At 49.6% G+C, this 17,084-nt stretch overlaps 6 protein-coding genes across 6 annotated transcripts; 4 read left to right on the top strand and 2 right to left on the bottom strand.

Moving 5' to 3' along the window:
• Nucleotides 1-341: 341 nt before the first annotated feature.
• On the bottom strand, nt 342-2,036 carry N7481_001236 (uncharacterized protein; the record flags this gene model as incomplete). Its single annotated transcript, XM_057260455.1, has 6 exons — nt 342-767; nt 824-1,056; nt 1,125-1,286; nt 1,336-1,527; nt 1,595-1,856; nt 1,911-2,036. 6 exons carry the CDS (start codon nt 2,034-2,036, stop codon nt 342-344), a joined length of 1,401 nt encoding a protein of 466 aa, XP_057128287.1.
• A 1,671-nt stretch (nt 2,037-3,707) lies between these two features.
• Nucleotides 3,708-4,662, top strand: N7481_001235 (RING finger domain protein; the record flags this gene model as incomplete). The annotated part of the gene is made up of 2 exons (XM_057260454.1): nt 3,708-4,390; nt 4,518-4,662. The coding sequence occupies 2 exons, from the start codon at nt 3,708-3,710 to the stop codon at nt 4,660-4,662; spliced, it is 828 nt and encodes a 275-aa protein (XP_057128286.1).
• Nucleotides 4,663-5,206: 544 nt separating this feature from the next.
• On the bottom strand, nt 5,207-6,736 carry N7481_001234 (CENP-N/CHL4 family protein; the record flags this gene model as incomplete). The annotated part of the gene is made up of 1 exon (XM_057260453.1): nt 5,207-6,736. The coding sequence occupies one exon, from the start codon at nt 6,734-6,736 to the stop codon at nt 5,207-5,209; it is 1,530 nt and encodes a 509-aa protein (XP_057128285.1).
• A 1,573-nt stretch (nt 6,737-8,309) lies between these two features.
• Nucleotides 8,310-9,763, top strand: N7481_001233 (putative bZIP transcription factor (MetR); the record flags this gene model as incomplete). The annotated part of the gene is made up of 2 exons (XM_057260452.1): nt 8,310-8,589; nt 9,183-9,763. The coding sequence occupies 2 exons, from the start codon at nt 8,310-8,312 to the stop codon at nt 9,761-9,763; spliced, it is 861 nt and encodes a 286-aa protein (XP_057128284.1).
• A 1,271-nt stretch (nt 9,764-11,034) lies between these two features.
• N7481_001232 (uncharacterized protein) lies at nt 11,035-13,791 on the top strand (the record flags this gene model as incomplete). The annotated part of the gene is made up of 5 exons (XM_057260451.1): nt 11,035-11,367; nt 11,411-11,823; nt 11,927-12,031; nt 12,092-12,892; nt 12,969-13,791. 5 exons carry the CDS (start codon nt 11,035-11,037, stop codon nt 13,789-13,791), a joined length of 2,475 nt encoding a protein of 824 aa, XP_057128283.1.
• Nucleotides 13,792-14,630: 839 nt separating this feature from the next.
• Nucleotides 14,631-16,161, top strand: N7481_001231 (FAD-binding oxidoreductase; the record flags this gene model as incomplete). The annotated part of the gene is made up of 2 exons (XM_057260450.1): nt 14,631-14,940; nt 14,999-16,161. 2 exons carry the CDS (start codon nt 14,631-14,633, stop codon nt 16,159-16,161), a joined length of 1,473 nt encoding a protein of 490 aa, XP_057128282.1.
• Nucleotides 16,162-17,084: the final 923 nt, after the last annotated feature.

Below are 17,084 nucleotides of genomic sequence, written 5' to 3'. Positions count from 1 at the left end.
TTGCGGGGAGTTGGAGTCACGGGATACAGCAGCCCTGAAGTATACACCTGGGCAGTGTGATCATGGATGATTGTGATCTATCATGACATCCATGTATACGAGTACTAGTAGGTAGGTACTCGGAGTCATGGTGATGGGGTGGGCTGTACTAGTACTAGTACGACGAGTCCAAGCCAGTACTGCCCAAGTGGTAGAGATATATAATTCAAGTTAGAACTTGAAGGTTCAAGTTTATAGTATTGCTCAATTTTTATGAATCATCTCTTCCAAGGTTCTTTCTATATCTATATCTCTAATATCAGTCCTGGAGGGTCTATTCACCACACTCCGAGTCCGCTCTGTCACGTAGAATTGGAGTTGTCGCCGCACGAAAAAGCCGCCGAGCCTCCGCTTTCAATATAGGCGGTCATTATACTCAAAACTGAACCGTATGTTCCAGCCACCATGAGGAACGTTCCAAATATTACCAGGGTAACACTCCAAACAGCGCCAAGAATCCAACTTTTGGTCTTCTTTTGGCCCTTACCATTTTCCCAGTTATCGTATAGCCACATAGCCCCCATCGGCTGAATACAGAGGACCGGCCCAAGCAATGCACCAATAAGGGATACCAGAGCGTTAAAGACTGGAATCGTACTGGCAATGATCCAGGCTATCACCGTCACGCCAAATGTGCACCCAAACCAACTCATCCAATGCGTGGGCGTATTGCTGCTTAAATGCCTAGAGCCGCGCAATAGGTGAACGAATATGAACTTCGAGGGTATCTTGAAGTAGATAAAATTAGCATGATTCCATATTTTCCTCCCGTTAAGTGACTTACATGTGTAACAATTGTCATAGTACCGAGAAGCCCGGGCAATGCAAATCCGTAGCTGACGATCTTGATAACGCCGCCAGCTGAACCGAGTGCCGGTGAAGAAACGTAACTACCGCAGTAATAGTAGATCACACCACCAATGACAGCATATACAACAGTGACACCGGCCTGGCAAGCAGCCATAGCTGCGAGGTATCGTTCGGGATTTCTCATCTCAGAAACAATGGAAAAAAATCCTGAAAGAGAGATTAGCATGCTGCCGCGGTACTCATGATAGGAGATCATGTTGGAGTTTCCTGCATACCAGGCGTGCCGGAAAAAGCGAATAGGAGGCTGGAGACCGCCGCAATTCCTTCTGCGAAAGATGGATTGCCAACAGCCTTCCAATCGGACACCCAGGGGCCATCTGTTGCTGGTGCTGCAGCAGGACGATCCTGTATTCCAACCGCAATCGTGACAATAATAACTAGATTAGGTCAATTCCTGTTTCACATATTTTTACTAGACATACATACCGGCAGTAATAATACAGGGTAGACCAACCCATGCAAGCCATGTAATACGACCTAAGGTCCGAATGCTACTGAAGCCAAACCCGACGATCGCTGCGACGGCGGCAAACACAGCGGTACAGGTTGCATGACTAGACACTGCGTTCATGCCGATGGACAGACTGAGAATAGCTGATCCACTATTGAAAATATAATCTGGAATGGAAATCGATTAGCTCTCTGGTCCTCGGTAGGTTGAAAAAAAAACTGGACCAGGACATACAAAGACAGAACCCAGTGGCCAGATAAATCCGACCAGGCAAACCAAACATGATTCCACCAGCATCGTCAATACTGTAAACCTCTCGGTGCTTCAATTTGAATGTTCCAATGATATACCCAGACCATGTAGTGATGAAGGCCATGACAAACAGACAGATGATACCTGGGACCATGCCCAGGGTATCGAAAGCAGATGGGATAGCGAGAACTCCGAGACCGATCTGAGACTTCATCATGAGAATGATCGTTCCAATAAAGCCGACCTAGAGCCAAATTAGCTATCCATAGTGGGAATTAGTTAGCCATGATGTACTCACATTGCGGAAGTTGGGGCCATCGTCAGAGATCTCGCCGAACACATCGTCGTGATTCTGTTGAACTCCATCGGTATGCTCAACATGCACAGGCACCTCAGCCGCGAGGTCTTTCTTGGATTCAGCCATTGTGGAAGCTGGAGAAAACAAACCACTAGGGTGAATTTTGACCAAGAGTGATGACAGATCCATCCCTTTATACAGGGGCTTCGACAGGGCAACCAATGGCGATCAACCTAATTCAATCTGGGATTCTTGGACTCTGAGGTCCCCCGCGATTTAGAATGCTTCAATTTCCTTGACATCGGGGGTGAGAGGGGGATGGAAAATAGGTCGGGGTTGAGTCGGGCGTGTTGTGTTGAGGAACGAATAGTAAAGAGGTTCCTCTTCTCGGGTTCTATCCGACTGACCTTTTCCCCAGTCGTTCTCCATAACATCGGCACTTTAAATCACCTGTCGAGAGATTAGGACATTGAGATTATTCCCCATACACTAGGGGTGCTCGGGGATTCCGTGATATGCGCTCCTGTGCCTAATGAGGTAGGATATCTCACAAGCTGGGTGGCAAAATCGGTTGGTCGCTCACCGGCTGTTTACTGAAAAGATTGCTCTCAACATTCACCCGCTAGACTGGCTCGCTGGCATGTCTAGATTGCTAATGAATATATTTTGTCAGGGACTACAAAGAGTCTTCTGGGCTACCCCATTTCAGGAGTGGCATGGCTGGTCAACCGACTGGCTGAGTATGATATCGAATTCAAGGCGGAACATGTCATTATCTATGGAGAAGTCGGGTACCATTGAGTTTAAAGTGACTTAATTATCTCACTATTGATACAGTTCAATTGAAGCTTGAAATTAAGATATATGGGTTTGAGTATGATCACACCTATTGCCTAGTAGTTATAGTTAACTAGTAAGTACTAGTTAGTAGCTTACAAGTAGCCTCCTTCATGTTGATAACTTAAACTCCATTATTGGTCGATTCCAAGGGTCTTGTGCTTTGAGCAAGGGCAATTAATACTGCACTGCGATACTACTACCAGTATACATGTGCTATATAGTATATAGTTACTATACTACATACTGTAGATATGCTGGTAATGCTGAAAGTAACGGATCTCTAATTACGTCATCCTGGGCTTCAACTTCACCCGCTCGACCACTCGACCAGTCACCATCACAACAATCACCACTCGCAATCACTTCACTTCTCCTGTCTCACCGCTTTCCCTTGTTTGCTCCTGACCATCTTATGGATCCATGGATGCTTTCCAATTTATCACACTCATTGGATCTGATTTCAAAAAATAAACATGGCCAATTCCAGCAATGTCCATGCCCCCCGAGGCAACGCGCCTGCCAGAAGTGATGCCACTGCAAGCACTGATTTGTATACAATTCCCCGGCCAGTCACAACACCCCACCCTCACCGAGCCAACAAACCCACTGGCGTCGGTTCTGTACACAAAACGCCAAAGAAAAGAGCCATCGATGACACTTATACTTCTCTTCCCCAGCCACGAGCTGCGGCGCCTGTCATCGATCTGACGGCAGATGCACCATCTCCACAAAAGAAGCCAAAAAAGCGAACAACAAATATAGAAGCGAGTGTTTCTCCAATTGCTAGCCCCCCCTGAGCGTCGTCTACGCAGATGGCGCGCCCACCCACCTGTCTCATACCTTGAGCGTTTGGGCCGAATCCAGCAAACGAGGTGTGTACACCACTGACGATCCGTTCCATGCTTTCCTGTTTGCTGTTTGCTCTTCGCTCTTCGTTTGCTAACCCCAGTATTCAGGATGTTCATTGTCGGTCATGAGGTAGGTGGGACCGAGGAAGTCCCAGAGATATCCTTTGATGTTGTTGGGTCAACGGGGAATCTTTACAAGACGACCATCAAACAGGATCCCTACTGCGACTGCCCTGACGGTGCGAAGGGCAATCAGTGCAAGCACATCTGCTACGGTGAGTCCATGTACCCGCAATTTCGTATTCGACAGCTCCTATTCAATCAATCACTATCATTATGCCGCACCGCCCTCCTTTGTTTGATCTCTTGTTCTATTCTTTTACTAATGGCATCTGAAGTCCTTGTTCACGCACTCAAAGCACCTGCGCATCTTCAATACCAACTCGCCTTCCTCTCTTCGGTACGCAGCAATGGGTACTGCCAATCGAGCATGACCCATGCCCGATGGCCTCGAACCCAGCTTACTTACTCTTTAACGCAGGAACTATGCGAGATTCTGAGAGGCTCCTCTCTAAGCTTAACCCGTCCCGCCCCCTCAGCTGAAGAAAATAACGGAAATCGCAAACCAGTTGACGGAGATTGCCCGATTTGCTTCCAAGAGATGATCGAAGCTACAGAGAAGATCGTTTGGTGCAAAGCGGCATGCGGTAATAACCTACACAAGCAGTGTTTTGACCAGTGGGCCGCTGCGTCTCGGACGTCTTCCAGTGCTGGCATTCGCTGTGTGTACTGGTGAGTTCTCTCATTTCCCCCCCTTTCTTCACCACCATCTTCTTTTCTGAAAAGGAAAATATCCTATCCTACCCACCCCTCCACCGTCCATTCTATCGGCGGTAGCTAACCACGACGAATCAACCAGTCGCTCGTCCTGGAAGAGCGATGCAGCCGACATAAACGTACAGTCCATTCGCAAGAATAACGCCAATACCGGACCGGAAGGCTACGTTAATATGGCATCCGAATTCGGTCTGAGTACTGAACGTGGTATGGGTCCTTCCCTGTAGCTAAACCCCCCCTGCCCCCTTGCCTCCTCTGGCCCGGGGTATCTAGAACTTTGTTCTACTGGTTGCGTGCTCATCATTGCTAACTTCAATTGCTTCCACCTAGATTGGTCCGTCTACTCGCGTTTCTCAACTGCCCGGCGATCGTCATCCTCTTGGTACCGTAACCGTTAACCATGAGAAGATATTATATCAGAATGAGCGACTGTGGGCTGTGGGCTGATCGACTGGGGTCCTTTTTGCTTTTCTACTCTCCTGCTAGAGTTGATTTCTTTTTCTTATTGTCGATGTCGAGATATCCAATAGCGAGCATATTTTATTCTTATCACTAAACTTCTCCTCCTTTATCTACTATGAATCAGTGAAGTCTCCCCCTTCGCCACCGGTGACTACACAAGCGGGACTAGAAAGAATACTTCGGCTTTAGAATGAAAGGCCATAAAAGTGGACTGATATGAATTATTTCGAAGAAACTAATCAAATGGGTATCACGATTCCCGAACCCGACCCGAATACCAGATGAAACAACAGACAAGATCAATCATGACTATCCCCGCTCGACATGGAGACGCTTTCCCCCACGAACAAAAGCCGTACTAACAGCATCTTCACCAGTCATCCATGAAGGCATACGCTCAGGATCAACCACGCCTAGTTCCGCCAACTTTCGGATCCCACCAATAACATCCGACCCTGTGAAAGTGAGCGATACGGCCGGGGCCAGATTCGCAGCGTTCCGATCGGCATCTGCATCTGCATTTCCCTCCGCAACCGGTGTATCCAGAAGTCGAATATCAAGCCTATCCAACGGCGCAGGCGTAACTGAGCACCCCACAGTCCCGAACCGAGATTCCACAGCTAACCGCCTCTTCTTGGAATCCGGCGAAAGAGCCCCGTCCGTCATTGCCGCAGTGCCGGAACCAGACGGGCGTTTTTTGTTGGCCGGACGTGCTGACTTCGACGCATCATTGTGACCGTGCGTATGGTTCTCTTTATCATCATGCATGGAAGACACAGACTCACGTCCGCGCATATGCTCTTCGGCTAGGACTGTATTCGACGGTCGCGGGTCCAACGGGCTTCCTTCTAGCGCTGCGTCGGCGAAAATACTAAATACCCCATTCGACGAGGTGGAGCGGCCGGGTCCGCGGAGTGTCAGGAGAGTTTGGAGATTCTTTGCGGCGAGGGCTGTAGGTTTTAGGGTGAATCTTTGGTGCGGACGGGAGAGAGCTTTTGGGATTGCCTCGCGGACTAGACGTTGGAGTGTGCGGGGGTCTGTTGCCAGTGATCCTGATCCTGAGCTGCTGTCGGAAGCGTTGGAGGAGGTTATTGATGATGTGTAGAAGTAGGGACAGCTGTCTGGGAAAGCGATGTAGATGATACGAGTTGCGTCTGTGAAGATTTCGGGTTGTTGGCGGGGGGTTTGGTAGGGAGAGTCAATTATGAAGATTCGGAGGAATGTGAGGGGGAGTGTCGAGGAGCGTGAGAGGTGGTAGTGCGCTTTTATGAGAGGGGCGATTTCGGCGTGGAGGGATTTGACAAAGCTTGCTGCTTGGATACGGGGGATGTTTGCGGACCAGTCCTCGGATGCGATCGATATTGTATCACGGGTGCGTTTTGACTTTGATGTTCCGTCGTCGTTTAGTCGTACTAGTTCCATTGCTGTCCAGCGGAGACTTGCTGGGCGGTCGTCCATGTAGCGCAGGTCGGCCATGGCGAGTTGTCGGAGGGTGATGCCGTGTCGCCAGTCACCTTCGAGGATTCGTTCGATTATCTCTTGCTTTCCGCCCCTTCGGTCGCGGAGGTCAATGTATGCTTCTCGGACCTCTGCGAGGGTTTCGGCGGCGGGGTATGGGAGGGTTTCTTCGTTATCATGGTTGTTTGTGTCTGAGGGTTGGAGGTATGGGGGGAAGGATTCCACGTTGCGATCTCCGAGCCATGATATAGCGAGGTCCAGCAAGGCTGGCCTGGAGAGCTTGCCTAGGGTCTTTGAGAGGGAGGGCGTCGTTGAGGGAATGCGCAAGTTGTTTGGAAGGCTGGCGGTTGTCGGAGCGCGAACCGTCCTTGAGCGCGCCATGGCTGGTCAAGGAATTGATGGTGTGTAGATGATGGGATTGCGGCAGTTCAAGCCAACGGCACCAGTCGAGCAGCGCCTGGTCTATTGCATAGTTGTCGTTGGTTGGGAAATGCAATGCGCGCGACGGCTGTGCAGCCGTTGCTAAGGATGGGATCTGATGGGATGTCAACAATCAAATGTCACGTGCTGATAGAAAGCTATCATCACGTGCGCACTCTGCACACTCGCCCCGCTAAGGTTACACGTGATTTCTCGATGCGGCCGCTGGTCAATTTGCGCATTCAGAAAGAATCTAATTGCAATGAATGCAATGAGTCCTGTCTCAAGAATGGGATGATGGATTTCATTGTTACGTTGGGGGAGCATAGAGACAACCCAAGAGTAGCAATGGGTGTGTTGCATGAGGAAGCCCCCGCACTCGTGGATGCCAAGAGACCGTGACCCTTACAATTGAGGCTAAGAGGGGGGGGAATAGTACTCGGTTTAGGCTATAATCCAAGATCCAAAATCCGAAATCCCTGTCAATAAGCTTTGAGCACGACTGGAGCAGTCAGTGTGGAGGTATACTAGTATGAATTCGAATATTTGGTGATTCCTTGTATGACTGGGTTATTGTCGCATCAATGCTTGCCTGGTGCATAGTATACTCCGAGGGAGTTTGCAGATCGGAGAGAAGTCGGAAGAAGCAGGAGGGAACCATGGAATCTCACGCCGGTCGCGGGCTTACAAATCCAACATGAACAGGGTTTCCCGCGGATGTCGCGGGAGTATTGATTATTTATACTTCCTCAATGCAGATGCAGGAGACCGTATTTGAGTGATCACGAGTAGAGAAGCTGTATATTAATGAATACTATAATACTCTATGAAATATTGGGTGAGTCCATGGGGGTATACGGAGTACCTCCAGTACTCTTCTTGTACTGGTACTGGTGTGTAAGCGAGTAACCCCCCCCCCAAGTGGGTTCCGTGGATTCGCCCCTGTGGGCTCCGATCTTCGGTGACAAGGTGTACAGTATACCTTAAGGTAGTATACAGTATACAGTGTATACTGTCTACACAGTATGATATATATTGGAATATAGATCGAAGCATATATATGATCTGATCTGATTGATCAATCAATATACTACTACCCTAGATACAATGTAGTATACTACGTAAACCCTATGTAATCTGATTATGTACTCCTACTACTCCCTGATTACTCATCCCCACCGAAACTCAAAGGAAAAACCCACTTGGCCCCGCCCACGCCGAAGCCCACACCCTCACCCACACTCATTCTCGCCCTCACTCTCGCCCTCCTCGCCTTCGCCCTCGTCATTCTCACCTCCTACACCTCCCTACCCATCATCCCCGGTTCCTTCATCGTTAAGGAATCACCGCGCAACACCATCCACCGAACCACCGCCCTCATCGCCTGCGTTGCCGAACATTTCATAGACCGGAGCCGCATCCGGCGCGCCCGAGTCACGCCTCTTTGACCCATCGCGATTGCGATTGCCTCATTGTTCCCTCAGAACAATACCCCTCCATATCACCTAGGTCTATCATCTCGACAACCGTCATCATGGCCGCTTACAACGGGCGCCGTGCCCCCAACTTCTCTCAATATCTCGATGACCTCAACGCCATCCCGTCGCCTTACGACCAGGCCCTGCAACAGCAGCAGCAACAGACCACCCTCAACCTCGATGAGGAACTGGCTCTGTTCACCAACACCGAGTTCTTCGATTTCGACAAGTTTACCGACCTGAGCCTGCCTCATTTCGACTCCGTGGATGACAAGACTCTCGCTGCCGCCGACCAGTCTCAAAATGCCGACATGAAGTTTTTGGACTTCCTTCAAGGTGAGTTTGGTCTTGATATTTGATTGTTCATTGCATTCTATTGGTCGCATCAATGGTTGGAAGACTCGACGGCATATTCTCTCCGACAATACCACACCACACCGTGACATACCACCTCGAAAGCCGCCGTGATACCCCTCTGCCCTACGTCTTCATGGAACCATACCTGCATGATCCTTGCAATGATCGTCGGATCGTTGATTGGCTGGTTCATATGCTCGAGTTTGCTCGCTGCATGGCTAGGGCATCGGGCTGATGTCGTCTTTTCGACGCACAATTGTGCGTCTTCCCTTGGTCGCAGCACTTTCGTCGATCAATTGGCCCTTGGTGATAAGGGTTTTCGGGGCCCTGCAGGGCATCCACGCGGTGGCGCTTGGAACTCTGTTTATTGGGGGCCCTCGATTTCTCACACACCAGTCAACTCGACGAGTGGGAAATTGCCTTGTCGCAGACGCGAACACACTCCGCTATTACGCCATTCCACGTGATCGCCTAACCCCCAATATGGCCAATACGGGTTACCGATCCCACGATGCGACCAATAGTGATGCTGAGATTTGCGGCGATGGCTTGCTAACTATGTTCTCGTGTAGATGGCCTCGGCAATATGCCCGAGTACCAGCCTGACTTCAGCTCGGTCAATGCTCAGCAAATCCCGGCGCAGAACCAGCCTTTCTCGGCGGTTCCCGCCGTGCCTGCGGCTAACCCGGCTCCTGTTCAAGCACCCCTGGTTGCCCCTCAGGCGGCTCCGACTCCGGCATCCAGCGCCGTGTCACCCACCACCCCCGCCGCTGGGCCCAAGCGCAAGCACACCCAGAAGTCCACCCAGGCTAGTGCTGAGGAGGCCGCCCGCAACGTTGCTGAGGAGGACAAGCGTCGTCGCAACACTGCCGCCAGTGCTCGTTTCCGCGTGAAGAAGAAGATGCGCGAGGCTGCACTGGAGAAGCAGCTCAAGGAGACCAATGACAAGAGCGACGTCCTCGAGGCTCGTGTCTCACAGCTCGAGCTGGAGAACCACTGGCTGCGCGGCCTGATCATGGAGAAGAACGGCACCGAAGAGCGCAACGAGCAATCCGAGAAAGCCATCTCGGACATGTTCAAGAGTTTCCTGGCATCCCAGAACACCGACTCAAGTACCTCCGAGTCGAAGCACGGCGTTGGAACTTTCGCGTGAAGTACCACCAAATCAAAATAATCAAACCAAAGCGAAAAAATTGAGGGCAAACCCCAAAAATCCCTCAGCCGAAAAAAAATCCCCCCCCCTTCCCGTGTTTCTGTCATTGGCACTCGCACTGCTTTTTGTCTCCTCTGCCCTCCTGCTGCTATGTATGACGATGGGGAACAGGCCCACGGTGGAAAACGATTTTATACCGGGTTCTGGACTCGTCTGTCATCATTTAGTTTCTTGTTCATATGTTTTAAGCGCCCCTTGGATATTCCTCTTATTTTACCCCCCCCCAGCAGCCCTCCTTACGTGATCTCAGATCGTATCTGCAGACTTGATGATGGCAGACGACCATGAGTGATGATATTACAGTGCAATTGTATCGAAATAGACAATCTTCTCTACCTTTATTCGCAAAGATCAGTAGGGCCGTAGTTCTTGCCGAGGCGACTATGGTCTTTGTTGAACTTATACCCTTCAGCATTGACATGCATCTACGGAATACAAATCAGGTGAGAACGCGAGAACGCGAGAACGCGAGAAATTCGAAGATCCATCGAATCCATTCCAAGGTTACCAGAGGTATTCGCCCCCATGGTGTCAACTTTAATCAGAGCCTCATGGTGTACCTATATAGTAGTTAGTACTCATGTTTTTCGTACAAAATACGATAAGAAAGAACGCTTTAGTCTAAATTTATGATGACGACATGCCACTCTTTAATGAATACAGTACTATCTCAGCGACTGTATTCTCGATGGGTGTGTCTTGAACACGGGCTGAGGGTCCACGGGCTGAGGGTCCGCGGCCCCAACGTCAAGTCCACGCCCAAGCACGGAATGGAGATTTCTGCCACAACTGCAGAACGACAGTCACAACTCATGGGCTCAAATTCGATGAGAAAAAAAATGCAATGGCCTGATACACTAAAGCGAAGTCATGTCTTTTGATGGGATTCGTCTCTGTGCAGAACAGACCAATCAACCCGATGCCCCGATATCAAAGCGCACCACACTCTCATCATCTCCACAATTAACGAGCTGGTGCATTAGCATTTGGGGGCCAAATGCTAATGCACTCGTGCCGTGTCATTCCATTCCGGTATTCTTCAACAAATCACCTCGTTTCAATTTCACGATTCTTCAAATGGTTCACACTATCCTTCCTCATTCTCCCCCAGCCTTTGGAAGCCCTCCTCCTTCTCCCTCCACGCCTCACACCCACCCCGTCCCCGACGAGGTCGGAATCGACAATTAAGTTGAATGCGGTGAAGATCAGGGATGGGCAATTACGGCGTCGGACAGATATGGGAACACACCAAATCAATATTCGCGAGAAAACGCTATCAGGGGGTCTCGCATATTGGTCAAGGTCAGAATGATGACCAAGTGGAGCTTGTCAACGCCCCCAGTCTTCGATCCCAACCCTCCGCATTCTCGCTCTCCTCCTCCTTAACCTCCTTCTCGGACTTCGCCCGTCAATCAACCTTTGCCAGCAAATCTTCCATAAAAAAGCGACCCTCCAACGAAGATGTCACCTTCCTAGAAATAGGCAGTGGTGCCGCCGGAGACGAACAATCCTCACACCGCAAAGGAGATCAAAAATTAGAAGATGTGGAGAGCTCATCCTCCTCCCCCCTCCGCCACCCCCATAAAGCGGAAAGCACAATGGATTGATGGAGTCTACATGTGTGCCAAGGCCGGGACCATTGTATTCCTCCTAAACCTGATATTCATCGCCGTCGCAGCGGGACTAGCGAGCCGATTCCCAGAGAATCCTGCGTTTGGAAGCTCCGCGGTGATTTACCGGGGTAGTTGCGGGGTGTGTAAGAGATGGGACACAGCCTTGCATTTGATTATCAACGTTCTCAGTACGTGTATTCTTGCCGCGAGCAATTATTGTATGCAGACTCTTGTGGCTCCCACGAGGGAGGAAGTTGATGCTCATCACGCGGAGTGGAAATGGCTTGATATTGGCAGTGCGAGCGTCAATAATCTTTTCGCTATTGAAAAGTCGAGATTGGGCCTTTGGCTTGTTTTGTTGTTCACTGCTACGCCTTTTCATTTGATGTGAGTTTCTCTTCTCTTCTCTTATTCTAGCTTTGGGGCACAGTTCTCCAATCTCACCCCCTTACTATATGCAGAGACACTAATATCTTATCAATCTGGTTAGGTATAACTCGATGGTTTTTGAATCCTTATCAACGAATCAGTTTGGCGTTGTTGTCGGTCCTAAGGATCTCAACTCGTCAAATGTGCACGAACTGACGACTCCAGCGTTGGAGAGGTGTTTCTCCTGTCCTGCGCGCGGCGGTAGGTACTATTATATGGATTCTAGTCTCGCAGATCCTACTATCGCATCCTCTACTTTCACGTCCCAAATGCGCTGGCCCACATTTATCGAGGAAATTGCAAACGAGAACTACGACCGCATCTCTGTGTCGGAGTGTTCGGCCAAGGTCAAGACAACCGCAACAGGAATCCGAGGAATCGTTGCGCTTGCATCAAATCTAACTGTCAGCTTGGGAGGCGATTCCGCCATACTAATGACTCTTGTCGATAACACCGACATCCAGACATCGGCTACTTACTTCCACGGCGATAATTTGGAAGCAAACCTCTATGCCAATCAAACTGTCTACAAGGGCTCGAACGCCACCTGTCTCGCTTACAACGATGTGCGTTCGACGTTTTACGACGAAACAACTGGGGAGGTGATGCAAAATTATTTTGGCACCACCGTCATGCCTATTGAGGAGTGTCTCGTTATCCGGGCCGAGGAACATTGCCAATTACTCTATAGTCCGCCTATCTGCCTGACCATTATGCTTGCCGCATTTGCGAAAATCGCGGCCATGTTTCTAGCAGCACATATTGGTCGCTCGCGTTCGCCACCTCTGCTTACTGTTGGTGATGCCGTGGCATCTTTCATGGAAAAGCCCGATCCTACGACTAAGGGTCTTTGTTGGATTGCGGGAGCCGATGTGAGAAGGGGTGGCTGGGCTAAGGTTACCAAGGCTGGTTTCCAGGCTGTTCTGCAGAATGAACAGAGCGATCCTATCGCTTATAGGCGTCTCAAAAAGAGGAGCTTCTGGGGTAGAGCGGCTAGTGGGTGGCGATGGCTTGCAACTCTTTTCATGTAAGGCTTTTGATCTCTCCCCTCATTCCCCTCTACGTCGCTTGTTTTCGTGGAAATACTCACTTTCTATATCCAGGTGCTTTCTCTGCATTATTGTCGGAAGTTTGCTCTTCAGCCTTTCCCTTAGTGCTGGCATGTACGGCGGCACAAAGTGGATAAGTGCCAACACATTCAAGAACTGGTTCAGCTCAGACGTCGACATGTCTGATGATAACATAATCGGTGGTAACTCTATGGGCTTGACCATGCTAGCCTCCGTGGTCATCGCCAACACACCGCAGCTGGCAATCACCATCAGCTACTACTGCTACAATGCCGTGCTAACCAGCATGCTAGCCGCGGGAGAATACAGCTCGTACGGTGCCAGTTCTAAGGCACTGCGTGTCACTTGGCCCGTCAAGGGCAGCCAACAACGCTCAACTTACTGGCTCAGCATCCCATATAAATACGGTGTGCCAATTCTGGTGCTCTACATGACCCTGCACTGGCTCGTCTCGCAGAGCATTTTCTACCTCCTTTTGATCACATACGATCCGGCAAATGAACCCGTCCCAGGACTTGAAATCAGCTCTCTCGGCTATTCCTCCAGCCCGATCTTCCTGTCCATCATTGTCGGTTCAATTATGGTGCTTGTCCTTATTGTGCTAGCGTTCCGGAAATTCAAATCCACCGTACCCGTCACTGGGTCCACTAGTGTTGCTATCAGCGCAGCTTGCCACCTCCCCAGGGACGAGGTTGGAGAAACGGCTGTTTTAGGTCTGGTAAAATGGGGAGAGACTACGATGTCACCCGACTGGGCGATGGGGAGTTTTGGGGGTATAGATGATGGGCAAAAGGGTCATTGCAGCTTTACTTCGTTGGAAACGAAGAAACCTACTTTGATGAAACTGTACGCTTAAAGACGATGTATAGATATTCGAGATTTGCTAATATTGGACGTATGTTGAATTTTAAATCTATAATTCACAAGTTCCAGCGCTCTCCATACCCCCCTATTCATTCCCACTGGCATGTATTTATTCACTGCTTCGCTACTCAACCCTATTCATTAACACATGTTCTTCATCAAGCCCACCTCACCTCGGTATCCAGTTTAGTGGGACCTGTCACTCCTTTGAGCGTTGACTCTTGTAGGAAAATAGAGCGCCAATCACGGCCGTGCGCTGGACCCTGTCTGTCTCAGTAGGAACAAATGTCCTTTTATCAAAAGGCCCCCGCAATCGTATGTCCCGCCACTAACCTATTGGAGGAGTACATCTTGGCTCGGACTCGCAATTCCCCGAGCCGATCGTGCAGGAACCGAGCTTTTCCGACAATCCCTTTCCCGGTCTGTACAATGCAGGTCAAGAGATGGCGTTCTCGGACGGTGTTAACCGAACGCTTGGTTCTCTGAAATGTCCCACGCGGGCTAAATTTTGTCAATACCGGCGCCTTTTGACCGATTTAACGATGGCTTTTTCAGAGATGATTTGCGTGATGCTCTTATGATCTTCGCTCTTGGAGGTCCCCACAATAGGTCGTCTTTGTGGCTTGCGCTTTTTCTTTTCAGCTTGACCCACCGAATGCAGTGAAGGTCAAGGCGCATGAAGCCGTCTTTAAATATCCTTGCATTTCTCCTCAATTGGCCTGAGGGATTTAACTCAGGTTATTGTTCGTTTTCTTGCTTTTTTTTTTCTTTCTTTCTTTCTTTTTCTTTCAATTTCTCTGTCCTCTCTGTCCTCTGTTGCATACGAGGGAAATGGTGGTTTTAAGAAATGTTTTGCTCACTCTGGGTACTGCGTCGGCTGCCGTTGCCGGTAACAGCAATGAGGAAAAGCTGAAGACTTGTCTCAAGTACGCATTGACTGACAGCGGCCGTGTTGCATTCGCTGGAGACCCATTCTATCAAGTCGCTAATGTGAATCGCTACAACCTGAATATTCCTGTGACTCCTGCTGCTGTGACATTCCCTACCTCTTCGCATCAGGTCGCAGCGATTGTCAAATGTGCATCAGATAATGGATACCATGTTCAGGCTAAGAGTGGTGGGCACAGCTATGCCAATTATTGTACAGGATCGCTACATCCTCTCTCTCCAAATAGACTGCTAACGTGTATCATTTCTAGGTCTCGGCGGAACGGACGGTGCCGTTGTCGTCGACCTCAAGAACCTGCAACAATTCTCAATGGACAACACGAACTGGCAAGCAACAATAGGAGGTGGAACGCTACTTGGAGATGTGACGCAGCGTCTGCACGATGCTGGAGGGCGTGCAATGTCCCACGGGACTTGTCCGCAAGTCGGCTCTGGTGGACACTTCACCATCGGAGGTCTAGGACCAACATCTCGACAGTTTGGGGCCGCCCTTGACCACATTGTGGGGGTAGAAGTGGTACTCGCCAACTCAAGTATTGTGCACGCATCAGAAAGCGAGAACGCAGACGTGTTCTGGGCAATTAAGGGCGCGGCCTCTGGCTTTGGTATTGTTACCGAGTTCACCGTTCGCACTGAGCCTGAGCCCGGCACTGCCGTTAAATACGAGTACACACTCAAGGTAGGGAGTACGCAAGAGAGAGCTAGTCTGTTCAAACAGTGGCAGGCATATATTTCCAACCCGCAGCTTACGCGTAAGCTGGCATCTACGCTTACCTTGTTGGAGGACACACTTATAATCACGGGAACGTTTTTCGGTACGGAAGAAGAGTACGAGGCTCTCGATATCGGAAGTCAGTTCCCAGGCGCCAATGGTACTGCTATTGTTTTCCAGGACTGGCTCGGTCTGGTAGGCGACTGGGCCGAAGAAGCCGCGTTAGAGCTGGGAGGAGGAGTCGCTTCCAATTTCTATTCCAAGTCTACAGCCTGGACACCGAAGAATCTCATGAGCAATGAGACTATCGACAGCCTCTTCGAGTATATTGATACCGCGGACAAGGGAACACTGATCTGGTTCCTGCTATTCGACTTCCAGGGCGGATATACGAATGATATCCCGACTGACGCGACTGCATATGCCCATCGTGACGTCTTGCTCTGGTTGCAGTCTTACTCGATTAATCTTCTGGGCTCAGTCTCTCAGACTCAAATTGATTTCTTGGATCGGGTTAACAAGCTGATTACCCCCGATGATCATCCATATGCTGCGTACCCGGGTTATGTTGACCCTCTCATGTCTAATGGAGCCGAGGCGTACTGGGGCTCTAATTTGGCTCGTCTGCAAAGGATCAAAGGGGATATTGACCCGGATAATGTGTTCCGGAATCCCCAGAGCCCGATGCCTGCTTTGCGGTAGAGCAAGAGGCAGGTGGCTAACTTGTATAGCGCACGGCCTTTAAAATGCCTTGTAGAGAATATTTGCTACGTCTTTCTTTGGCCTCGTTCTACAAGTCATCAGCAACGATTCTGGTGATCCACCTCAGTTCGGGATTCTCGGGCTCATTAGATTCTCAGGGGGACTTAAGGAATGAGACATGTCTTGTGGAGTCAGCAGTAAAGCGTCTTGAAAACCAGTCCATTTCAATTTCTTCTTCTTTTTCGTGACAAAAGAGATGCGCCGGTTGTTGCGTGGTGTCATTATGAGGCGGCGAGCGTATATCTCGCCGTGTTTGTCAGTTTTGTGGCAACTTTCTGCAAATTAATTCCAATTGTCATACTATTTATTAAATCCTGTACTTATGGTAACTTCCAGCAAGCCCCTGGGTATATTAATAGCTCAGTTATGAGCCTTTGATTTTGTCATGCTTGGTGTTGGTGGAGTCTGCATTGATGGGTTTCGATCTGATATTTCATATGGTTTTTTTTTCTCCCCCGTTATAAAGGCCCGGGCTTGGGTATGATTTTTGGTATACATATCGACCATGAGCCCTAGGATATATAGCTGACAAGCATTAAAGGAATCGGTATATAGTAGACCGTCCCTGGTTTTCATTGATGGGTAGAGCCGAAAGTTTTCAGACAGAAGAGCATGAAAAATAAGAAGCGGTGTATCTGAACACGACACAGGTGCGCAACCAACCAGAAGAAGATCTTAAAGAAGTGCGTAGCAAAAGCATGCAAGTAATGAACTTGAGGGTACAACGAATAAGCAGCAAGTATGAAGCACGGACGCTAGGGTTAGAAAGCCAGCTGTTAGGGTTATAGAGGAAAGAGCCAGTAAATAAGGGCAAAAGCCGCCAACACTAAACCGAAGCGCGAATATCTTGAGCATCAATGAGA

Source organism: Penicillium waksmanii, assembly GCF_028829765.1.
Source record: "Penicillium waksmanii strain IBT 27052 chromosome Unknown utg000001l:1.0-4852451.0:1.0-4856178.0, whole genome shotgun sequence".
NCBI lineage: Eukaryota > Fungi > Ascomycota > Eurotiomycetes > Eurotiales > Aspergillaceae > Penicillium > Penicillium waksmanii.
The sequence above is the reverse complement of the archived record's forward strand: the minus strand, read 5'-3'. Positions and strand labels throughout refer to the sequence as shown.